The sequence below is a fragment of the Solanum pennellii genome, chromosome 1 (genome assembly GCF_001406875.1).
Source record: "Solanum pennellii chromosome 1, SPENNV200".
In the NCBI taxonomy this organism is placed as follows: Eukaryota; Viridiplantae; Streptophyta; class Magnoliopsida; order Solanales; family Solanaceae; genus Solanum; species Solanum pennellii.
The window spans coordinates 106803528-106828802 of NC_028637.1; the positions used below are offsets into that span (position 1 = coordinate 106803528).

General features: G+C 31.9%; 4 protein-coding genes across 4 annotated transcripts; all 4 read right to left on the bottom strand.

Annotated features, from left to right (window-relative positions):
- Positions 1 to 1796: 1796 nt before the first annotated feature.
- On the bottom strand, positions 1797 to 3260 carry LOC107017356 (protein DMR6-LIKE OXYGENASE 2-like). The gene is made up of 3 exons (XM_015217633.2): positions 2746 to 3260; positions 2237 to 2564; positions 1797 to 2167 (listed from the first exon to the last, which is right to left on the bottom strand). The coding sequence occupies exons 1-3, from the start codon at positions 3204 to 3206 to the stop codon at positions 1910 to 1912; spliced, it is 1047 nt and encodes a 348-aa protein (XP_015073119.1). The 5' UTR covers positions 3207 to 3260; the 3' UTR covers positions 1797 to 1909.
- A 716-nt stretch (positions 3261 to 3976) lies between these two features.
- LOC107008191 lies at positions 3977 to 9341 on the bottom strand. Its single transcript, XM_015207118.2, has 9 exons — positions 8981 to 9341; positions 7715 to 7906; positions 7411 to 7508; positions 6637 to 6727; positions 6349 to 6552; positions 6009 to 6265; positions 5481 to 5571; positions 5151 to 5367; positions 3977 to 4447 (listed from the first exon to the last, which is right to left on the bottom strand). The coding sequence occupies exons 1-9, from the start codon at positions 9167 to 9169 to the stop codon at positions 4239 to 4241; spliced, it is 1548 nt and encodes a 515-aa protein (XP_015062604.1). The 5' UTR covers positions 9170 to 9341; the 3' UTR covers positions 3977 to 4238.
- Positions 9342 to 9704: 363 nt separating this feature from the next.
- LOC107007810 (pollen-specific leucine-rich repeat extensin-like protein 3) lies at positions 9705 to 11709 on the bottom strand. The gene has a single exon (XM_015206605.2). It carries the CDS (start codon positions 11644 to 11646, stop codon positions 9874 to 9876), a length of 1773 nt encoding a protein of 590 aa, XP_015062091.1. The 5' UTR covers positions 11647 to 11709; the 3' UTR covers positions 9705 to 9873.
- Positions 11710 to 12490: 781 nt separating this feature from the next.
- On the bottom strand, positions 12491 to 14562 carry LOC107007811 (CCG-binding protein 1). Its single transcript, XM_015206606.1, has 3 exons — positions 14240 to 14562; positions 13656 to 13729; positions 12491 to 13060 (listed from the first exon to the last, which is right to left on the bottom strand). The coding sequence occupies exons 1-3, from the start codon at positions 14460 to 14462 to the stop codon at positions 12770 to 12772; spliced, it is 588 nt and encodes a 195-aa protein (XP_015062092.1). The 5' UTR covers positions 14463 to 14562; the 3' UTR covers positions 12491 to 12769.
- Positions 14563 to 25275: the final 10713 nt, after the last annotated feature.

Below are 25275 nucleotides of genomic sequence, written 5' to 3' on the forward strand. Positions count from 1 at the left end.
TCTCGATAAAATGTGGGTCCCACTTCCATTGGCCATTTTAAGTCAAAAACCACAAAAGGGCTCGGAAAAATATCAAAAACCTCAAAACCCGAAAGAAGGGTCAAACTAGACCAAACTCGACATTCCGGAGCTAACCGCGCTGACGGAATTCTCATCCGAGCGCGTTTACTCAGAATGTTGACTAAAGTCAAACTTAGCCTTTAAACTTAAAGTTAAAACGCCTAATCCCACCAACTCACACTGAAAACTTTGGGAGTCATGTCGACAATGCTACTGGACTAAAATGACCCTTCCGGAACTGATGGAATCGTCAGAATTGGATTCTGATGTCATCTTCTTGAACTTTTGATCGAAAATGATCGTTCAAGGTTCATAAGCTTCAAAAATACTAAAGCTCACACAATAACAAAACGAATGACCAGGTGACCGATCTGTCAGTCCCAGCAAGTCATAAATGACTTAGAATCGCTGTAGGAACGCTCTAAACGATGTACAGAAGATAAAACACTAAAAATGACAATAAGGGTCATTACACTATGTATATACAGTTTGCTTCCGCACTTGAACCAAACCCTCTAAGGTGCTGATGTTAAACACGCTTCTGACCCTGCAGGCTGTTACAACAATCTTCTTTAGAGAAAATTTGAGGTACGTACCACACTCACAAGGGACGGAAAAGTTGATGAAGCAGCGATTAGTCATTTGTTCAGGTATAAAGTTGACAACAGAAGATAACTGTTATGAACTTGCTCATGAGTTGTTGTCATGCCTTCCCAACTACACAAAAATTACTTCATGAACGCAACAATAATTTATTTCATTGAAAATTTAATCTTCTGTCAGAAGCCATCAAATTCAGAGCACTTTAAAGGGAACAGAAGAAGCGGAAGACGAACTGAGAGAAAGAGAAGAAAATTTGGGTAAAAACATACCTAAGTTTGTAAGCCAATCTAAAGGATGAAAGAGATTGTCGGTATTGTTTGAAAGTCGACAAACTGAGAGATAAATTTATCTGGAAGCAGAGAAGCAAGGCGAAGATAAGCTGACAAGCAAGGTGAAGATAATTTGTTATGATCATTAAATGGGGCAACTATGGAAGAGCAGAGCGGAAGAAATGCTACATTTCGATAACAAAGAGTACAAAAAGAATTGAAATACAATGTTATGAATAGAAAAAACAGAGGAGAGGAGAAGAAAATGACAGCAATATTAACATGCAATCAAAGTTAAGCTACAACCAAACAGTAAAACTGGAGAAAAAACAATTAATAATGTGAATGTGCTTACAGGCATCAGTTGCATTGTGATCATAGTTGGATTTTCCACAATAAAATCAAAGACTTGTTTCCATTCCCTGAACTTTTTTGGTGAGCTCAGAATCACAATATCCTATTGAGTTCACCTGCTAACTTTCTTGTTGCCAAATCAATCTTTTTCCTGCACATGATTAATCACTTTTGGAAGAATCCCCACTTGTTGCATGCATTTTTCATCTCAGCTACTAAACTTGCTAACTCCTTGCAGTTTTTCTCACTAAATATATTGAGAGATCAATAACTGGATTGCCCTTGCCTGTGTTCAGCATCATACAATTGATTGAGGTTTTATAGTTTTGACGGTGACTGAAGCCTATAACTTGATATCTTACTTACTAGTCCCTTTCAACTCCCAAGTAATTAATCACGGCCCTTAGAGTGCAGTTAAAAGATTAATTTGGCATCAAGAAACTTCCCCATCTTTCACTGGTTTGATTTACGGATCATAAACTTTTAATTCTAAATAATGCCTTTGTAAGATTATCGAAACACAAGCATATCATTTACAAGAAAAAACTCCACCACTTTATTTCCTTCCAGCTGAAAATAACACCTTAATAATACTTCTCATACACTACATTTGTCATTACAGGTCACCCATTTCTAAAATGATATATTTGAATGTTCTCAACATTAAGTTTCTTGAAATTGCTAAGGTTTCTTGTAGTGAGAAATTTTCCCCAGTTGTAAGCCCTGTATTTTGCTGGACTTTCTTCATTTGTAAGCTCTTCCAGAGGCTCAACCATTACATAGTGAGACGGGTTGAAAAAAAATGGAATGGAGAATCTCTCTTTCTTGGAGCTTGCTATCACCCTATGTTCCACACTTTCATATCTGTCATTGCTCCAAACCTGTGAAATTTTTTTGGCTCAGTTGGAAGTATTTTGCTTTTCTATCAAGAATTGGGACAGTAGTCATACCTGAATTATGTCACCAACGTTGATAATATAAGCATCTGGAGTTGGTTTCACTTGTATCCACTCTCCATCTGCCTTGCGTTTCACCTCGAGGCCTCCAACATCATCTTGAGCAAGAACAGTCAGGGCACCAGCATCCTTGTGCCGCCCAACTCCCAAAGCCAAATGATGAATTGGGCATAGCGGATAGTAATTTAATCGCATAAAACTTGTTTGGTCCTTAAAGTAGCTGTTGAGCCTTTTGGATGACAGGCCTAAGCTTAGAGCAATCAATTCTAGCAACTTGTAGGACAGTTTCTCAATACCTCGACCATATTCTTCACATGCCTCCCTGTAAATTCCAAACTACTCCATTAGATCATAGAATCAATTCTAAAAGCACCTATTGATACGATACAATCTATGATGCCTCAAAAACTGAAAAGGGGGCACACCCAGTAAGTTTGGAACAAAAATTGATGAGGAGAAAATAAAATTAATCCTAGTAAGTTTTGCACTAGATTCATAAATACCTGAAATTGTTAGGGAAATCAGGCCATTGATTCTTCAGTTCCCTGAGCTCCGTATCATGGGGTTCATGAGAAGCAGGCAAGAGAGTTGGATTCTCCACAACAAAATCAAAAACTTCTTTCCAATCCCTAACATTCTTGGTATGCTCTGTATCATAAAACCCCATAGGGTTATCTTCATCTCTACTCACTTTCCTCTTCTCTTCAGTAGGAAGCAAGAAGAATTCCTTTGATGCTCTCTCTATTTTTTGGCGACAGGTTGATGGAACTCCATGGTTGATTACTTGAAAGAAACCCCATTTCTTGCATGCATCACCAATTTGTGCAACAAGATTTGTTATTTCTGAAGAATCAGAGGTTAGAATGGGAGAGAGATCAATTATGGGTATGTCTTCTGCCTCAATTGTACTCTGTTTTGGCCTGTGCTCTGTTTCTTGAAAAAAGGATTCATCCATATTTTCCATGATATTCACCTTCTTCTTTCTTTTTTTTGTTACAAGTGAGAGGAGAATTACGTTGTGTAATTTGTCACATGATATATAGCAACAGGACTGAATGGATACATTGAATATAGACATATTTTCATATTTGACATTTTTTCAAGTTCTTTTAACTTTGAGACATTTGATTTTTTAGCATTGCAAATTTGATTTTAATTTTATTATTGGAAATATGAAAAGCTCATTTTTTTTCTATTTAAAGAGTTTTTTAGTTTCAATTCTGAATTATTGATTGTGCTAAAAACATTTCTTTAGGGGTGAATTATTAGTTTCAACTCTGAACGATTGATCGTGTTAAAAACATTTCGTTATTCGACTAACTGAACTTAAATACACTCAATCTTGCAACAAGAGTAAAAATGTAAAATACACCCTAAATTTTCATCAAGTTTAGAAATATTTTTAACACTTTTTTTGACTTTTTATTAAGAGTCTCACGCCCAAAAAGTGTTTACAACCTCATGTTATGTCATATGACAGATCGAAAATGTATTTAAATTTAGTTAGTTAAGTAAGAAAATATTTGAAGACAATCTACAATTAGCACGGCAGATTTTTTTACATTGGTCTTCGTAAACATTGTTAAGAACATAACGTTAATTATGAAGAATTATCCGGGGTAGCTTAGGTTACTTTTCTAATTACTTATTACCAAAGCAATAGATCCACGCGTCTCACAAAAGAGAGCCAAAAATAAGAAGGTTCATGTCTGATGTATCAAAGGCTAAGACTTGAATTCTTCAATAAAATAAAATTTATTTCTTTCCTTTAGATAAAAACAGAAAGGAAAGTATACTCTGTGTAGCTAAGAGTTAATAGAGATATCAGTCTATCACACAAGTCAGCACTCCCAGATTTTACTAGTCTCAAGGGATAAAGGGATATGGAAAACTAACCAAATACAGTTATTTACACCAAAGAGAGAGGAGGGCGGGGCAAGAGCAAAAGGAAAGCTAAAAGGAGGACTAAGTGCGAAATTTTGCATTAAGAAATTCTTCAAGCAGCAGGCATTGAGGTTGAGATGACCACATAGGGTAAATATTGAAGGCCGTCCTGAATTTTGCCCATGGCTGTGCTATGAGCAGCACGAAGATTCTCAGCATATGCATTGGCCTTCTCCTGGATTGATTTCTGTGGAACCTCATGTGAATCAGCAGATACACTCTTCACTGCTGCTAAATATGCTTCAGCCACTTCCGATATCCCTGCAAAGGCATAACGAAGCTAATCAAGAGAGATAGACGTCATCCACTTAACCCAACCTTTTTACACCAAGAACAAGATATATCATGAGGAAACATGTTCCATAGGAAAAATCAGCTGAACTGTTCCTTAACGTGTTATCCATACCACGGGTAGACAAAACAGTCTCAAGGAAGGCAAACCTTTCTACAAATTCAATCACCTCATTTCAACATTATCAGACCAGTAATTTTGAATTCGTGAGCAGAGAACCCCATCATCAGTTGAATTAACAATCACTAAACAGAGCAGTTCTCATAGTTATATTCCAAAATATTTACGAGGACACCTGGAAAACTAAATTAACTACAATAAAACTTTATACAACTTATGGAAAGAAGAAACTAGACCAGCAAAACATACTTGATTTTACCAGTTGACTAAGTAGCTCTGTATAGTCACAAATGCAAAACAAAAAGTACCGTAAATCATAAAAACTACTTTATTTGTAAATAATCCTCGAATTCCTACCCATGTGCTTCTGATCTTCGTTTGATGATCTTTTCAAATTTTTTTATATACAAAACTAGAGATCATACATGGGTTGGTCATCTATCAATATTAGATGCAGAAACAATGAACTACAGATGAAATTACTAGGAAGGGAATAAAGAAACAATATAAAAGTCATAAAGGCATAGAAGTATATGTTTGACAAAGATCTACCTGTAATGAAGCTGGAAGAAACTGCTTCAACACATCGAGTCATTGAACATGCCTTTGATCGGATTACCTTAGCTCTTTCAATTGAATCCTCCGGCCATTCCATTTTCAGAATTTCCACATTTGCATCTTGGTCCCCAACTTTATTTGCAGTTGAAATGATTGATTTCCCAAGCATTACAAGTTGAGTCGCAGCAAAACAACACAACTCTGAAAGTCTCTATGTACATAAGAACAATCAGTGAGAAGTCAAGTTAATTCATTACCCCAAGAAAAAGCTGCTAGTTTCTTTGATTAAAAAAAAGGTTGCAGACTAACTAAAAATTTACATACATGAACACCCTCTGAATGAAGAGTATCCAGTCTTCGAGCAGTCCTTTGAACCATGTCATTAGGAGCTAGTCCAACCAAAACATTTGTAAATCTGCAATTCAAAGAAATCCAGAACTTAACACCAGTATCCCAGTTTTTACCAACTAGACACAAACTCAAAGATAATCACTCTACTAAGCACAAGAATTTAGTGCCCGTTTGGATAAACTTACTTTTAGGTGCTTTTGACTTTTAAGTAGTTTTTTAGTTTTGGAGGTGTTTGGAAAGGTTATAAAGTGTTTTTAAGAATCCACTTTTAGGCCAAATTTTTTTTAAAAAATACGTCAAAAGTAGGGTACCATGTAATTGTGACTTTTGACTTATCAGTTAATTTTTACAAGTCCATCCAAACAGGCCCTTTAGTGCTTGGATTCATGAACTGTCAATATCTCAATCGCATTTTCTTTTGTTCCCATATATTTCTCAAGAACATATTAAAGTAGAAGAAAATCAACTAAAAGGTAAAGCATATAAAAGTTCAATATTTACCCTGCTGCCAATTCTGCAGCCTTGTCCACACTAGAATCGTGCAAATTCTTCACCTCATCTGTGCTGTCTGCAATGCCAGTTTCAACTTCCTTTCCTTTTCCCGACTCTTTACCACTTTCATATGCTTCAGAACTCAAGTCAAAAATCTGTTGAACCTCTTTAAGTTTTCCATCATATGAAGACCTTTGATCAGATGGAATCTTCGCTTTTCTTCTATTGAACAACAAAGCATAATGGTTGGACAATGCCTCCAACTCCTGCGTGTAATTCACATGATAAGACACTGAATTTCCAGAACAAACTCAACCAAGTACAAAGATCAATATGAGTAGGAACTGACCTCCAATTGCTCGGGACCTCCATAAATATAAAAGCATCTATCAAATGTAACTTCTTCATAAAACTGATCTTCATCTGTTTCTCCTCCCCCTTCTTTGGAGCCTGGGTCAACTCTAATACCAGTTTCTGAGATCAGAAGATCCATAGTTTCTTTTCCAAGTAGCTCAAGCACATGCATTCCTTTAGCAGTAAAAGCTTTCCCAGTCTGCAAGAAATTGTGCACAATAAAAATAGCGGCTAAAACACACTCCACCTGCCCAAAAAGAATGAAATTAAATCGTATGCAAACCTCTAGTATGGATGGTGCAACAGAACCAGTTGTGGCAGGTAAGCCACCATGCTGAACTGATTCAGCAATACTTGCAGCCGAATTTTCAAGCCTGAAAACAAAAGGCAAAATAACATTAAAACTTTGGCATTACTCAATGAAGGAATAAGCAGATAACAGAAATTGGTAACAGTAGATTCGTCAGCATAAAATTCTATGTTGGGTCCAAATTTACAAAAGAAGATCAGTCAGTCCTACTGTCCTTTCGTACTTACGAGGACTCCAAAACTAACATTGCAGGAGCCCAAAGTTCTCATGTTAATGGGGAGGTTCTTATTTTCATGTTTCCAGACAGTTGTAGTTTGTGACTACTTCTCTAGTCCAGAGATATGCAAACATAAAATTTCTTTTATTCCAGGTCATTTTTTCACCTAATTTGCCGGAGGAAATATACACCAATTCATGTGTCAAAATCATAAAATTTTATAAATTGCCACAATAAACTAAGCAAAACGAACTATAAAAGTCAACAAAAACAAACTCCCATTTTGTCCCCCAACAATCAGCTCCATTAAATACAGCAATTCTTTTCAAACACAAGATGAGCAACTGCTTAAAGTAAATCAAAAAACATGCTATGAAGTAGCTGCGCAGACACCCCTGTGAGGTGAAGGTTCCAGAGAACGGGAGTAAGAAAAATAACATTCGTGTTGCGATCAGTTTTTTTTTCTTTTGATCAAGTAAAGTTTAGTTTTATTCGACTATCACGTCGCAATCATACACAAGAAGACATACTTGTGGACTAAATCAGAACTTCCTTTGAATGCATTTCCTAATGCTTGCCAAGCTCCTGAAGCGAAATTCTCGACAGAATGGTCAATAACTCTCAAACCCTGCACATTTTGGAAGGTGAAAAACATGACCATACCAAACAATTATGGCATATCTACTTCTAACCTTAAGATACTTTTGTACAAATTAGCAAAAAATGGGGGTCGATTGTGGAAGGGATATCAATGCTCAAGAAGAACTTCTAAAATATAAAAATTGGATCCCCTATTGAGTCAAGTAAGCAGCAAACTAGTTTGGTAGCACTTGCCTGGCCAAGCAATGAGTCTTCACTAGCTTTCTCTAATTTTTCAAGAGCAGCCTTACGTTTTTTATCATTCTCATCTTCACTCTCCTCTTCAACCAATACTTCTCGTTCATCCTCTTTCAAGGATTCGGTGTCTTCCAGAGAATTTTGCACATCTGCAAGGCTCTTTGCAGCTGATTTAGCAGCTTCAACGGCCTGCAAAAGTGAAAAGGCATATAAATATAATGCATGGAGACATTCAAGGTGTATGTTTAAGTGTGCAATCCTGCCATAAAAACAAAGAAAAAGTACCAAGAATTGTGAACCAAGAGTTTATTAATCTGAGGGCCTCAACTTATTTTAAGTTCTAACGCTCAATTAACAACGTGTAGGCTAGTCCAATAAAAACGGAAGGTGAAAGGAAAAGAAATAACTAAATTCAAATGGCATGCAATCTAGAGATAGGACTTGGTGTTTGGATTACATCAAGTTACGATACTACTCTTGAGCACCAATACATAATTAAATCCCTTCCATTACGTAAATTTGAAGGGATCGTATCACTAATTCACCTTGCTTAAATAAACAGGCAAACCAGCCACAGGTGTGCATCAGAGAAAATAGTACAACAAATTAGCTACATGCTTACCAGTATCCAAATATAGAAGATTTCCTTTGGGTTTCTGCATCACTATGACACTTTCCAAGTACAAACAGACCAAATTTCAACTGTAGTGTTGCTGACGACCATTGCAGAAACATATCACAGTAACTTGTAGCAATAATGTAGAACTACACATGCTCCCCTAGGGGATTCTATCCAACTGCAGCCTCAATACAAAATACTCCGAATTCTCAACTATCACTGATATCATACAGCAATCTTAGGCATCTTTCAGTAGAGACATTGCAAAAATTGTGATATGTAGCAATTACTGAAAGGGGAGTCCAAAACACACTAATTGTCTAATTTCTAGATCGGATGGTAGAGCCAGTAGAAACTGTTTTTTCCACAAATTTGAAGAAAAAAATGAAGGTGAAATTACTCATAGTTCATTCACATAACTGGTGAAGTTGCGCCTAACAATCATCACATCTCATTAGTACCCAAAAGAAATACAGCAAACAAGATCAAAAAGGTTTCTTACATTTAAAACGACTATTAAAACAAAGTAAAGAAATCTAATTAGCAAGATCAACGAGATAAGAAAAAACAGCTACAATCTACATTATAAATGCAAAAATAAAAGGAGAAAATTGAAGTTAAGAAATGCTAGGAAAGACGAGTACATTGCGGGAGATCTCTTCGGCAGCGGTGGTAGCAGCTTTCTGAATGTCCGAGATATAAGAAAACGCAGAAAATCCCCATCCTCCCCATCCTCCACCACCGCCAGCGACTTCTGGTACCGGAGGTGGCTGAGCTTCTTCTTGCTTTTCAACAATCGCTCCAGTCGGAGGCTTCGTCGTGTCGTCCACCATCTGAGAAAATCGTAGCGTCGATGTAGCTATTGATTTTCACCGAATAACCAAATTGATAATGTTCGCGATCTAGTTGTGAAAGTTCAAACGTGCTTCTGAAGCGACGTCGTATAATACTATTACACTGCACTGCTGACCCGACCCGGCGTTGTATTTGGGCTCACAAAAATTAGGTTACCACTGTCTGGTACTTTTTGTTTTGACAAAATTAATTTTTTTAAAAATTGATATCCGTGATTTTCTGGTAGTTCTTGCACTAAAATTCACAAATTTAATCATTCATATCAACAACAAATACGAGATAATTTTATTAATCAAAACTACATCATCGAAATTAGTAATTTATATCGATTTGTTTTAGCCGAAATTTGAACGTATAAGATGGTGTGGTTATTTTTAAACTACACAATATAGAAAGGATAATGCGGTCCTACAATGTTTTTAGCGCAAGTTTGTAACCAACAAATGAAATGTGATGCAGACTTTCAGCCTTATTTTCAATGAAGATAATTGATAGGATTTAAATACTGAAATATGTTGAAACTGTAGAATGATCAGCACCATCTAATAGCAAATTTCCAATTTTTCAGTGTACAATTGATAATGTAAATGTTTTTTTTTCAATTGATATGTGTGTTTACAGATTGATTGGTACACATTTGTTATGTAGTTTTTGTGCCATTGAAATCAGAATGGCGATCCTCTTAATAACCTTGGAAAATTGGTGGTGGTGGTGAGGCGTATAGCGAGCCCAATGTTGGGGGAAGAGCGACATCCTCAAAAGTGGGTGGAGGTGGAGACATTACCGGAGCTGGTGGTGGTGGTGGAGAGTGGACTGGCGGTGGAGGAGAGAATACCGGAGCAGGTGGAGGTGAGTGAACTGGTGGTGGAGGTGAGTGGACTGGCGGTGGTGGTGAGTGGACTGGTGGTGGTGGTGAATGGACTGGTGGTGGTGGTGAGTGGACTGGAGGTGGAGGTGATGCTACCGGTGGTGGTGGTGAGTGGACTGGAGGTGGAGGTGATGCTACCGGTGGTGGTGGTGAGTGGACAGGAGGTGGAGGTGATGCTACTGGTGGTGGTGGTGAGTGGACGGGAGGGGGAGGTGATGCTACCGGTGGTGGTGGTGAGTGGACAGGAGGTGGAGGCGAGGTTTTTGGTGGTGGTGGAGGCAAGGTTTTTGGTGGTGGAGGAGGTGAGGCCACTGGTGGTGGTGGAGATGGCTTTGGTTTTGGAGTGGTTGGTGTTGATGGTTTTGAAGGAGTCACGGTTTTAGGTGGATCTTTTGGACTCTGCCCTTCCCTTGAAACTCCGCAATGACCTTTACTGCAATCAACAGGCTTGCTCACTACTGGGAAACACTCTTTCTCCGTCCTCTGCTCTGATCTTCCTCTCAAACAGTTCTCATTACCATCTATCTTAACTTGCTTCGACTCTGATGGCCTACATGTTTCATCCATGCTCTCAAAGTAGTTCTTTGAGAATGTGAAATTCTTCAAACTAGGCAACGTGCAAAGGTTCTTTGGAACATTTCCCATCAACTTGTTCGATGCAATGTCAAAGATTTCAACTTTCTGCATCGATTTCAAATCCTGAGGCAACGATCCAACAAACTTATTTCCACTAATATCGAGCAGTGTTAGGCTCGTGAGCTTAGTAATCTCTTCAGGCAAACAACCAGAGAGCTCGTTGTTTCTGAATACAAGCTCATCTAATGAGTTGCCCATTTTACCTATACTGCTCGGGATGCAACCATAGAACTTGTTATTTGCCAATACCACCACGGAAGCATTGGAATTGCCCAAGCTTTCAGGGATGGTGGAATGGAATCGGTTATTGTTGATCAATATTGCATCAAGATTCTTCTCAAATAGGGAGGAAGGTACTTGACCTTCAAAGTCGTTGAACCTAAGATCAAGATAGTTGAGTTTAGGCAACTCAAGCACAACATCAGGGAATGGCCCCACGAAACGATTGTTGCTGAAATCAATCTCATCCAAAAGGGTAAGATTTGTAATGCTCTTGGGAATGATTCCACAAAATCTGTTAGAATTAATGTGGATGAGACTCACATCAGCCAAGAGGCCAAGCTCCACAGGGAGATGTCCAGCTATGTCTGCGTGGTTAAGATCAATCCCAGCAACAACAGAGATGTTGGGATCATCAAGAGCATTGTCACAAAAGACACCGTTATAGGCACATACATTGCTACCCTCCCAATTAGCTGTGAAGTTTGTTGGATCAGAGTAAATAGATTTCTTCCATGCCTGAAGAGCAACATAAGCTTTCTTCAACCTGGCATTTTCGAATTTCATGTTAATGGTCATTTCAGACTCGTATGTATTTGAAAGCTGGCCATTGTTACTTAAAAGTTGGCGACGGGCAATAGAAGCAGCTTCGATATCAGATAATGCAAAATAGGATGGAGAAAAAGAACAGAAAGATACAAGGAAAAAGAGAAAGCAACCCAAGGCCACCATGTTTGTAAGTCCACCTGTGGGTAAGGCCCAAGGCTGCTTATTGCAATATATTTTTCAAAGCAAAATGGGGGGCATTATATATGTAGGCAAAGGAAGGAAATTTAATGGTTGATAAGCTGTCATGAATTTTGAGAACCATAGAATTTGGAGGGTCAAAATAAACTTAAAACAAATTTTAGCGGTTTGTTGAGTTTCTTAGAATTAAAAATTTGAGTGAACAGAGTTAATTCTTGATCCATCTTTTACCTATTAGAATGGAAAATCACCAGTTACACAAGTTCATTTACCGTCTAAAACAGACGGACATTATTTCATAAACATGTTTTATTTTCTTTAAGCTAGTAAATAATTGGTTGATTTTTCCATTATTAAGGTTCTAAGTGTCTTGCTCTTGTTTATTCTTAAATTCACAGTTAAAATGACGCAGACTACTAATCGAATAATATCAGTTCAGGTAGAAAAAAGATAATCTATTGATTCAAACATAGTTAGGCAGAGGCTGATGCAAGTTACAGTGGAAAGTGGATGTAATTCACGTTTGGAAAGTAATCAAAGTAAACATAAAGACAAGGCTTATGCTATTCAAAAAAATTATGGCCTTAATTGCAACTGATTTACCAGAAAAATAGGGATTTGGAGGAAGTCAGTCACCACTGATACTTACATAATTGCATATACATCATATCTCTCCGAGTGAGATACTTTACTTTACCAAACTCTATGTGAATATGCAAGATGCTTCGTGCACCAAGCTCTTTTAACGTGAGGTATTTTGTGTATATACTTCAAGGAAACTGAAAGGAAGGGGCATCAGTTTAACACCATCTAGAAAAGAGCATAAGGGTATTTAGAAACTTCACTGCTATTATAATTTTCAAAAACAAACCATATTTACATTCAGAACAAATGGCAACTCCTATAACCTACCGATAAAGCACACTATTTTATGCTAACACTAACAAAAATACGTGATAACATCCCCACAGACTTAATATTACATCACCAGATAATTTTTACCACATTGGCCAAGAAAATACTATTTAATTCCATTGTTTGACCTTATTATCTGAAGCTCCAAAAGAGAGTGCTTTTTATGAAGCTCCATACCAGTAGTCAAGTGTAGTCAGTACCAAACAGGGTGTGTACCTTTGGCTCTGAGCAGTTTAGTATAGGGTGAATCTGGCATTCTAGCTTTCTCCTCTTCCTCGAGCTCTTCTCTCGACTTTGGCAATCCATCTGGTATAGGACACGGTCCTCTTGCCCGTTGTGCATCAAGATTGACAGGTTTGGCTGATTCTTTGCTTTCCTTCTTGGCTTTGTGCATGTCTGAAACTCCATGTAAGCAGCCAATGAGAGTTTTCACTCCCCCTGCTTGAAGTATTAGCCTCTCTACCTCCTCCTTAGGTGCTTCTTTCTGGAAAGAAAAGAAAATCAAAATCCCTTTCAATAACACAGTAGGAAGGTGCTACGCATAACATAGCTTAAGATCATTACAATATTTGGACAATAGATCACTTAAACTGGATTTACAAAAAATCAACAAATAATTGGCTTGATGAACTTTTTCTTCAATTTGTAATTCCTCAAGCGCAGCTGTCAAGTAACTATGTTAACCCAGATTTCGGTAAACAAGACGAAATCACCTAGTGTTATTGTTTTTATGAACATTTCTAACTTAAGTATACAATTCAGATGGAATTGTTAGCTTACTATATGTGGTTGTCATACACACACACAATGAAAACACATTTTTGTTAGCTCTTTTTCATCAACTTTTACCTCATAGTTCCAACGAAATTTTGAACCTCGAGTTTTAAGTTTTATGTACTAACAACGTCCAAAGGTTAATTAATTTATCTACAACAACATATTCAGTGTAATCTCGCAAGTGAGGTCTGAAACTGGAAAACCCTATTATCTAACAACACATAATAATACAGTAGCACGTCACGGCCAAATAAGAATGCTACATAATTTTTATTTGAAGAACGTGCTGATAAAGAACTTACTTCAAGATCTTTGAGTTCAAAATAGGCTTGCCAGCAGCTATAAGAATCATCACCTTCTAGAACAGAACAATAATCTACACATAACCATACACAGAATCCATTAGTAATTCAACACAAGCAGATAAAGCTTAATACTTAGACAACAAAAAAAGCAAGCTCAATTAGTAGATAATTACTCCATCCCAGTTTTTGGTGGGAATACCAATATGTACATAAATTAAAGTCGTTTAACAACTACAGAAACTAGAATAAATCCGAAATTTAATTAATTAATCATCTTTAACAATTTCTTAAACATAGGGGAAACAGCCTCACTATCTTCAGCATATACTCCACCCTCCCTGAACCGAACTTGTGAAATTTACACTAGCTACGTAATTATTGTATTTAACCCCAATTATAGTTCCTGTTTTTACTGACACAAGGACATTTTTTTTCTCGTTTTAAAGGTTCATGAATAATCAAGACCCATGAACTTCAAATCTTGAATTGGTGTCTGATGATAAATCCAAGAAAATAATACTCCCTTATAAAGAAACAAAGGAAACGTAAGGATGAAGAAATAAAGAAGATCTGGGACATACCGGCAAGTTCATTTTCGGATTTTTCAATCAAAGGGGGATCTTTAACAACTCTATCAAACTTGGTTCTGCTAAAAGGCTCGAGCTTTGGTATGTAAGCATGACTTCTTGAACAACAACGAATTGTCGACGAATTTACTTGAAATCTTGAAGAATGAAGCTCATTATTAACTCCAACGAGAGAAGTAGAAGATAAGGAATTGAGAGCCATTGATTGTAACATCATCGTTTCTGTAAAAAAAAAGGAAACAGATAACAAATTATTAAAATTTAAGGATATTTTATAATAGAGAAGAAGAAGTCAGAAGGAATTGGGAATGGATAAGGTGATGAGATATTTTCTGTAAAAAGAGAGATAATGTTACTAGCCAGTGATGATTGGATTCATAACAGATGAATCCTGACCGTTGATAAATTGTGTTATGTGTGTGATTTTGATCAGATTGGCGGTCGTATAAGGGGAAACGTAGGATGCGGCGGCCTGTTATAGGATATTTTTATTGCTGGAAATTTTTAAGATATTTTTAATGAGCCCACAAGTTTCTTTTTCTACTTTTTTCCGTTTTTTCCAACTTCATAATTTGTGTTAATCCAAAACAAAGAAATTTCTTATCACCGGTCTTTTTCGTACATGTTTTTTTTTTCTAGATACTTATCTTGTATTTAGAAACATGTAAAGGAGAAATTAAAACTAAAGAATTATCAAAAAGAAAAATAAATACTTTCATTAAAATAGATTAAAAAGAAAAGTAGGAAGAAAAGTATCATATTTGTTAATTGTATCCAAAGAATTATCAAAAAGAAAAATAAATATTTCTGTTAAAATAGATTAAAAAGAAAAGTAGGACGAAACAAAAAAAGTATCATATTTGTTAATAGTATCAAAAAGAAAATTAATAAGCTAATAAAAGATTAACTAGACTTCAAATATTTTAGGTTGAGCAAGACTAAAGCATACTACATAAGGATGAGTTTATTGTCGCACTACGGAAGGTTGGATGAAGAAGTTATTTTTGAGTCGACAATCTGTATAATAATATAAAGTTGAATCTAAAACTGTTGATGTGGCACCCTCCAATGACCAACATTAGCAATTATATGTTTTCTCTTTTTTTTTTAAAAAAAAAAAGAAATTCTGATTTTTTTTCCCTAAAAAATGTATAAATGTCTAAATGAGTTAAAACATCATAGTAAATAAGAGCAATTAATCCGTCGTTTGCAGCCCAACAGTTACGTTAAAAATTCAGTCCACTACCATTACCATTTATCACCTTTTCTTAAAGGGCAACTTTCACACATAGCAAACACAAAATTTATATTTGTATGCTATAACAAAGTTTGCATAATTGCGCTCCATAGCAAACATATATATGTGTAATTCGCTATACATATACAATTGAAACGAATTGTATAAAACGAGAAAGAGAGAAATTATATATTATTTGAATTTGTATAAACGAGAAAAAGAGAAAGGCAAAAGAGACTTGGACATGGAAATATTTGTATTATATAATTATAAGTGTATAGGACGATTATTAATCTGTATACTTTGGTATTCATTCCAATTATATAAGTATATATTTGAAATCTGTATACAAATAAGAAACTCGTGATAATTTTCAGTTGTATATATATATGTTGTTATACGTATTTAAATATAAATCTGTATATGTATATGTATATGTATATATAACTATATTATTGTATATTCCACAGTTTACATATATGGAATTTATATATAAATAAAATTTTGTATTAGCTATTAATAGTATATGTATATGTTCTTTGTATTAGACTTGTCAATTGTATATGCATATATGCATATGTATAAGTGAAGTCCATAGATATGATTTTGTACTAGTGTAAATAGTATATAATCAAAAATCTATATTAGTGGAAATCATACATAATTTATTTTAAAAAAAAAAATTGATTTGAAGAGAGATTTTAGGAGAAATCAAAAGAAATTGGAAGAGAAAAAATAGAAAAGGATTTGTATAAAAATAATAAATCTTCAGTTTCTTAAAATATGTGGGCCCCAACCAATTTTAAAAAAATAACGGATTTGAGGAGAAATCAACAGAAATTAGGAGAGAAAAGATAGGGAATATGTTTGTATAAAAACAAGTCTTCCGTAACATTTGGTGTCAACTAAAAATAAATGAAAGAGTAGCTATAATATTTATTTTGATTTAAATGTTTGCTATTATGCACAATTTTCCCTTTCTTAAACCTTTCTATATTCTTTCTTAAAGATATTATTATATGTGAAAATTAGGTATATAACATTTTTTATAGTAATATTCTTAAGGTATAGCATTAGAGTTTGCTTTTCAATATATAACATTTAATATATCAAGTTATAGCATATTATTATAAATTAAAGGATGATTTCAAAAAATTTAAAACATTTCTTTTAAAAAAAATAAAGAAAAATAACGAATCAGTTTTTAAATGGAAAATATTATGTCATTATTTAAAATAATTATAATTAATAAATATAATAACTGATTAGCGCCAATTAAGGAATTTTTAAAAAAATCAAATTAATTAGTTACATTAAAAAGCTCAATTTAGTTGAAATCAAATTAAATTGTGATTTGATTTCTTAAAACGCTATAATAAAACGAAATCACTTTAAAATCTGTTTATTTTTTTCATCTATCGTGTTTCTTTCTCTTGTTTGCGTATTGCATTATTTTTTTAGTGATTGAAGATATTTTGTTGTTGAAAAACGTGATTTGTTGTGATGGACAACATTGTATCTATATTAATTAAACATGGTGGAAGGAGAAGTCCGTCAGGTTGGTATTTATTATTGTTTGTTTGTTTTTTTTTTTGTAATTTTATTCAATATACAAATTATTGCATATTTTTGGTTCACACCGCATTTTGATATATATCATATTTGCAACAGCACGGAACAATATAGATTTTTAGTTTTATTAAATAGATGATTCAATTAATACGTGTTTTATGAAAAAATTAAAAAAAGGAAATTCATTTTACAGTATGTTTAGTAAATAATTAATAAAGAATTAATTATAACGTTGTGAATCATTGTTGTATGATATTTGTATTAAATGTGTAACTCTGTATCATTTACATTGATTACAAACATGTCATCTCTGTCATTTTTAGATTCAAGAGGAATAAAATATGACGCAATAATTGATATTGAATTTTTATGTTATGTAATTCATAAAAAAAAAAACTCAAATGGTGCTTCTTGCATGAATTATTGGAACCTATCTTGACCGAGGAAGGTCAACAGATAAGCGAACACGTTCATGTTGGTACATGAAGACCAATGTGTGTGTACCTTCTTCTCCTATAAAATTGGTAATACTAAATTAAGACGTTTAACGAAATATATAATTTTATATAAACATCATTCATACACTACCATATGAATGTACAAACAAATCAATTCATATAGAAAGCATGAAATGAAATTCTAAGGTACTTTCATCCACAAATCATACAACAGTAATACATCAATTTATATATCAATTCAAACATTATTCAAACACTGCCATATAAATGAACAACCAAATCAATTCATGTAACAGTAATACATCAATACACTAGAATTCATACAATATTAGGGGCTGTTTGGTTACTGGTTAGAGTTATGCAGGTATTAGCTATGCAGAGTTTAGTTATGAAGGGTTTAATTATGCAGGTATTAGCTACGTAGGGTTTAGTTATGTAGGTATTAGTTATGCAGGGTTTAGTTATATAGGTATTAGTTATGCAGGGTTTAGTTATGTAGGTATTAGTTATGCACGGTTTAGTTATGCAGGTATTAGCTGTGCAAGGGTTAAGTTATATAGATATTAATTATGCAGGGTTTAGTTATGCAAGTTTAGTTATGTTGGTTTTAGTTATGCGGGTATTAGCTATGTGGATATTAGTTATGTAGATATTATTTAGTTACGTAGAAATTATAATACATGAGTTATTAACTATTAGATATTAAACTTGTAGTAAATTATTAGTATATATTATTTACAAAATAATAATACATGCTAATAAAATGTAAAATATATTGAATAATATATAATGCTAATATTTGATTAGCATATGTACCGTTTAAAATATACAATCAATTTTTAGTATTAAAAAATATTTATATTTGCATAAATCAATCAAAACGGTAAGTATAAAAAGAAATGATTATAATTTATATATAATAAGAAATAAAAACAACACATCTTGATAGGAAACAATATAGTTTCCAATTCTAAAAAATAAAATAAATTAAAATAAATAAAAAAGTGATTTAAATATAAAAAGAAATAAAAACAACAAACCTATATATAGAAAAACAATAAAGTTTTCAATTAAAAATAATAAAATAAAATTAACAGGGTAAATATGTAATTTGTCATTTTAATACATGTATAACTAATACCCACATAACTTATTCCACATTCTACCCTACATAACTTAATACATAGATTCACTCATAAGTTATGTTGTTATTAATTATGTAGAACTACAAAAATACAACCAAACATTGTATAAGTTATGTTGACTTTTCAACCTAATCAAAAACTTTTACCAAACATAGTAAAATTAATGCAATGTTTTATACATGAATAACATGCCCTCTTATACTGTAACTAAAAGGACCCTTAATACATATTGCAATTGTTAAAAAACTAATCTGTGACTTTCAAACCACAAAATAGTACTCATACAGAACTAATACATCAATTCATACATAAATTATACAATGGTAATACATATTATAATTGTCAAAATTCTACAGTGTGACTATGAAACTCATAAAGTATTCGCATACAAAGCTAAAAAATCAATTCATACATAATTCATACATAACTCATACATAATTCATACAAAATACAATTGTCAAACAAAATCAAAAATTAAATTCATATAAAATACTAAAAAATCAATTTATACATAACTCATACAAATTTCAATTGTCAAACAAAATGAAAAATTAAACTCACCTACATATAACATTTCAACCAAAATTTTAAATTAATCATTTTAGTGACCTTAATAACTTTTTTGGCTTTCTTTGTAGTTTGTATCTCTGACTCCTTTTTTGATTCTGTTGATTTTTTTGATTTTTTACTTTTTATTTCATCAACAAAGTCAGAATCAGATTCTGAAGATGTTTGAATAGCTTTTCCCTTTCTCTTTTCCCTTTCTTTGGAGACCCTCTTTCCTTTGTTTCGTTTTTTTTTTTTTGAAGCTTCGATTTAACAGAACTATCGTCTCTTTTTCAATGGATTTGTGCGGTAGAGTTCGAGTCAAAATATTAACAAAGGAACATGAAAATCATCAGATGATGACTCCTCAATCAGTCTTCGACTTTTACAGGGTGTTCCACTAATTTTCTTCGACACTTAACAAAAAATACTTTATGAAGGTTCTAAAAACGTAAAATATTATTTGAATCGTGTTGTGAAAGAGTAATTGTGGATCTTTAAGTTGTGATTTTGGAGAAGAAAGTGATTTGTGAGGCGTGTTGGGAAAAATGAATAATGATCGTGTATAGGCTGTGATGGGGTGAGTTATTATTGAGCAACAGTAAAGTAGGAAGTTAATTAAAATCAAATATCTAAAATTTAGTTTTTTATTTCAAAAAGGTAACTGTACTATTAATATTAATTTATTATTTATTTTAAAAAGGTAAATGTAAACTATTAATACTTATAATCTGTTTAAAAATTTAAAGAGTTTGTTTTAAAAAAGGTAGTTGTAAAAATAAAAATATTTCAACATATTAATTAATTTTTAAATAATTACTTATAGTTTATTTTTAATTGATATGCTATAACTCGGTAATAATTTGCTATAAGTAATTTATTTTTAAAAAATATGTTTATAATTCGATACATATAGCCTTAATGTGTATAGGGTGTTATTTTTATTTATTATATTACAATTAAGACAATTAACACCAATGTACGTTACAATTTTATTTATTACTATATTATTTTTTTTTAATTCATATTATTTAATTAAGTTACAAATTTATTGATTACTATAAATACTAAAGTATATCATCCTCACCAATGATAAGAATTTCTTTCTTTCTTGATTGTATTTACACTTAAGTAAATCACTTTGTTATGCCTAATTTTATAATGTTTAAATTATTTGTGATTAACTTTTTTTTTGTTTACTATATGAAAGATAGGATGAGCATATGTCTATGTTGTTTGTGAGAATTCAAATTCAAAATTCAAAAAAAAAAAAATAGGTAATATTATTTGTTTTATTTTAGTTTAGTTGATGTCTCTTATTTATAGTGTTTTTCCTTCAATATTTCTTGTATATGTTATTTTCTTCATTATTGTTGGTGATTTTTTTTTATTCTTTATATTTTATGTGAATCATTTTTATTGTTTATGGTGAAAGATAAGATGAACATATGACAATATTTGAGATTTAAGTTCAAGTTTGATGAACACACTAATTAACATATGCAAATTTTGTTACTATTCTCTTTTACTCTTTCAAACTAGTATAAATGAAAAGGTTATAATATTAATTCAAATATAGTAATCTCACATTTTATTTGTCAGGATAATATCCTAACTTTAATAGAAATAATAATGACATACTAAATTCATATTTAATTTACAAATTGAAAAAATAAAAGGAAATTGATAAAGTATGATTATCTTCATGCTTTGAATGCATATGACAAGTCAATAAAATTTGATATTTTCCTTATCTCAAAATAAATAATATAATTTGTATGCATATGCTACAATAATAAGCTTTTTTTCGTAAAAAAAAGTATAAAAAAGGACTCAACTTTCTTGCTATGGGGATTTTGATAAAAAATTTTAAAAAAGTTTTTCTCAAATTTATTATATGCATTTAAGAGATTATTTCAAATAATTAATTTTTTCAAATACTTTACAGTCGTTGTGTAATTGAGGTTTTTATATCTCTCAATTTATTCTTTTTATATAAATTTATAAGTATGTTACATTGTAGTAAAAATTAGTCTAAGACTTGAAAGATGAAAAGAGAGTTGATTCATCATTACTGAAGAAAGGATAACTTTTGAAGAATATGAACATTAAAAAGAAAATAGTAAAAGACTACAATATTTGGAGGAAAAAAGTAATTTTTATAAAATTATATTGATCTTCTTGAACCATAATAAATATTTAAAAATTATTTTGATTTAATGAACAAGGAGGATAATGACATTTTGATGTTCTGAGCTTTCAAAATTTACAAGTTTATTTGGGTTTAAATTCTTTAATTTTGCGAGAAAGATACAAAAAAAAAGAGAGAATAAAAGATAGATTTAAAAAAAATTGTATAAAATTATAAAAGCATGGCATACACATATCCAATAAAATTATAGGCTGAGATCATTGAATGTGAACTCTTAGCTTAAGCGATTTAAAATTATAACCGCTACAAAAATTTAAATAATATTTAAATTTGATTAAGACTTCAAATATGATATATTTGAATTAAACACAACAGAGAACCTTCACAAAACTTTTATCAATACTATTTTAGTTCTTTTTTGACAAATTAAACGAGTTATTTATATTCGCGCGAAATGCAACTAAATTTACCAGTTTAAGATAAAATTGAGAGATCACGAATATATCTCATAATTTATTGAAATAAAATGTATGAAATAAAGGTTTAACGCCGTATTTTATTGCATAAAACATATAGCTGAGAATTAAAAATAATTCATATAGAGCGATTGTTTGATAAATTTTGTAGTTTAATGTAAAATGTTAATTAGACAAAACTTGCACATTCAAAAAGTGAAAATATGTGGAGACATATTAAAGTATTATTGTTCATATACTAACGTTATCTTATACTTCAAGTCAATTACTACTGTTATTTCATCTATTTTTTATCATCTTTAATTGTTGTATTGTTGATATTTTTTTTCTTTATTTTTTTAATCATATGTCTTGCTATTATTGCACATGATTCAAATCATTTTTACAGATAAATTTATTAAAAACGATTTTTCTACCTTATCAAATTCATATATACCTACCCTCTTCATGCTCAATTTATAAGAAAATATAGTCTATAAATATGATTGATATGTTATTTTATTTTACTATAAATTATCTATCCATATGAACATAAATCAACGATAAAAAGGTAAAAACAAAAAGAAGATGAAAAAGTACCTGTTGGTACAAAAAAAAAATAAATTAATACCTCAATTGATTAAATATTTAAATTTTTATTTGGATAAAAGTTTAATTCCTTACTTTATAATTCTATTTTCAATCAAAAATTAATAACTGAATTTTTTTTTAAAAAAAACATAACATACTATATTAAAATATTTTTAATAGAGTATTTTTCTAACACACTCAAGTGTGTGTGTATATATAGCTAAAAATGTACATTTTGATAAAAATATCAAAGTTGACTGCTTCATTAAATCCGTTATTTGTTAGGAGTTGAACTTATATTTTAAAGCTTATTTAAAAAATATATTTTTTAACTCGATTTATTTTCTCGAATAAGAGAAAATTACGCGGTTAAACAAATTTATACAATTTAATTACTTATTAGTGGCGGATTCAGAATTTCTTAGTTATGGGTACTCAACTATTTGTAATTTGAAGTTGGTACCAAAATGGGTGCTCAATTTACATATTCATACAAAGTATATTAGTGTTGTCTCCAAATGTAATGGGTGCTCAAGCACCCATGCACTTGAATGTGCATCCGCCACTGTTACCCGTCATAGCTATAGTTTGCTATAATTATCACTCGCGACTAACATTATACATTAATTACGTGGACGAATTTTGAGTTTGTATAATTAGTCACGTTTGTTTATGTATAATTCGCCAGAATATACAAATACATTTCTATAACATACAATTATTTAACATATATATATATATATATATATATATATACACACACACACACACACAGTTCACCTCTTTCCCACTCTCTCGCTCGCCTCTTTCCTCCCTCTCCCAATCTCGCTTGCCATATATATAAATGCATATGTATAATATACAACTATATACAAATACAATTCACCTTCCTCTCCCAATCTCTCTTGCATATATGTGTATGATATACAATTACTAATTAACCAATATACATATACAATTCACATTTCTACCACTCTTTTCTCCCTCTCTTATGCCTCTCTCCTCCATATAAAATGTAACCACGAATTATAATTATCAAACTATAACTATCGAGTGTAATTAGACTATTTTTTAAGTAGCTATATGTGAAAATTTCCAATAAATAAACTCATCTAGCTAAACAAGTCCACATAAATATTTATAATTTGTTTGAATCACAAGCTTTAAAAACTTTATTTTCATTCTTAGATTGCATGACTAATCAAATAAGTTTATATAAATTGAGATAATAAAGAAGTATCACTATTCAAATTAAGTCATTTCGGAGAAAAAAAGAAGAGACAAGTGTTAAAAACACACCTAAACTATACTTCTTTTTTCTTTTTGAGTTTCATGCCTAAATTATTAAAAGTTTGAGTTTCATACCTAAACTATCACTTTTTAGTTTGAGAAACATATCTCTCTCTTTTATACCACTCTCATCATGGTATGTGTGATACAATATCTCTTTTATTTTAAAAAAATTCCACATCACGCTCCACATAGACAAAACATTTAATCTTGACAAAAAATTAATAAATTATTAGTATTAGTTAAAATTAAAAATTAAAAATTATTATAAAAAATAATATTTTCTTTATAAAATAAAATGTAATATTTTTCTTACCCCTCGCCATCNCCTTACCATTTTTTAAAGTTTTTTATTTTGTTTAAATTTCTTTTATAGAAGTATTTCATTTTTTTTAATCTCCTCCCCCTCCTCAAATACTTATTTATATATTATTTATTTTCTTTAAAAAAATGATCCTACCTATCCCACTTAACTCTCTGTTTTCAATTTTTTCTAGTGTTTAGATATACATATCAAAAATATTTTTACTTGCCGCCACAAGGCTTTTTAAATTTTTTAGTTATTTATGTTATATTCGGTATGCTAGTGACTTTTTTTTTTTATTAAAAAGATGGGGGTTGTCGGGGGGAGGGGGTACGTGGGGAGGTGGTGGAGTGGGATAAGAAAAATAATTAGTAAAACTTTAATCTTTAATTCTTAATTAATATTAATATTTTACTATTTAATTTATATCTAGGTAAAATATTTTATCTATGTAAAATGTCGTGTATCAAATGTTTTTCAAATAAAAGAGAAAGTGCATTACATACATAACTGAAGTAATCCTGTTGAACATCCTCCAAAACCATTGGAAGATTTACAATCAGATGAGGATAATACCACAAATAAGTCAAATCCTCAAGAAATTGAAAATATACCAACAGAGACAGAGAGAAACATCAGATACTCCAACATCTAAATCAACTCAAAATCCTTAGATTCATGGCTGAAAACATCAAAGTTCTCATCCCATTCAAAACATCCTCACACCATTGGAATCAGGGATTCATACCAGATCTAGAGTACGAAATATGTGTGCCTTCTCAGCGTATCTATCTCTAGTGATTCCCAAAAATATTAAAGAAGCCTTGAGAGATCCAGACTGAATTATTGCTATGCAAGAAAAATTGAGTCAGTTTGAAAGAAGCAAAGTCTCAAACTAAAAAATGATAATTTAAGTATGAAACTCACGCTCTCAATTTTTTTCAGTATTTGGAGAAACGCTTTGTTTTTCTCAGCTTAGTTGGACTAGGTCCCACCACATATGCAACAATATTATCTCTCCCTTTTTTGTTTTTGGAAGATAAGATAAGAATATGAGTAATGTATTCTTCATCGTCATAAAATCATGATTATAAATTACTATTAATAATTTAATCTAAAGACGATAATAATATTACGCATAAATCCTTTTTTGAGATGGTAAATATGGTTATAAATTATTCAAATAAAATAATAAAAATATTAAAACAAAAAAAAGTAGATCACTGTTCACTATTATAAATTAGTAGTACCACTAACTATTCCTGTAAAAAAAAAACAAT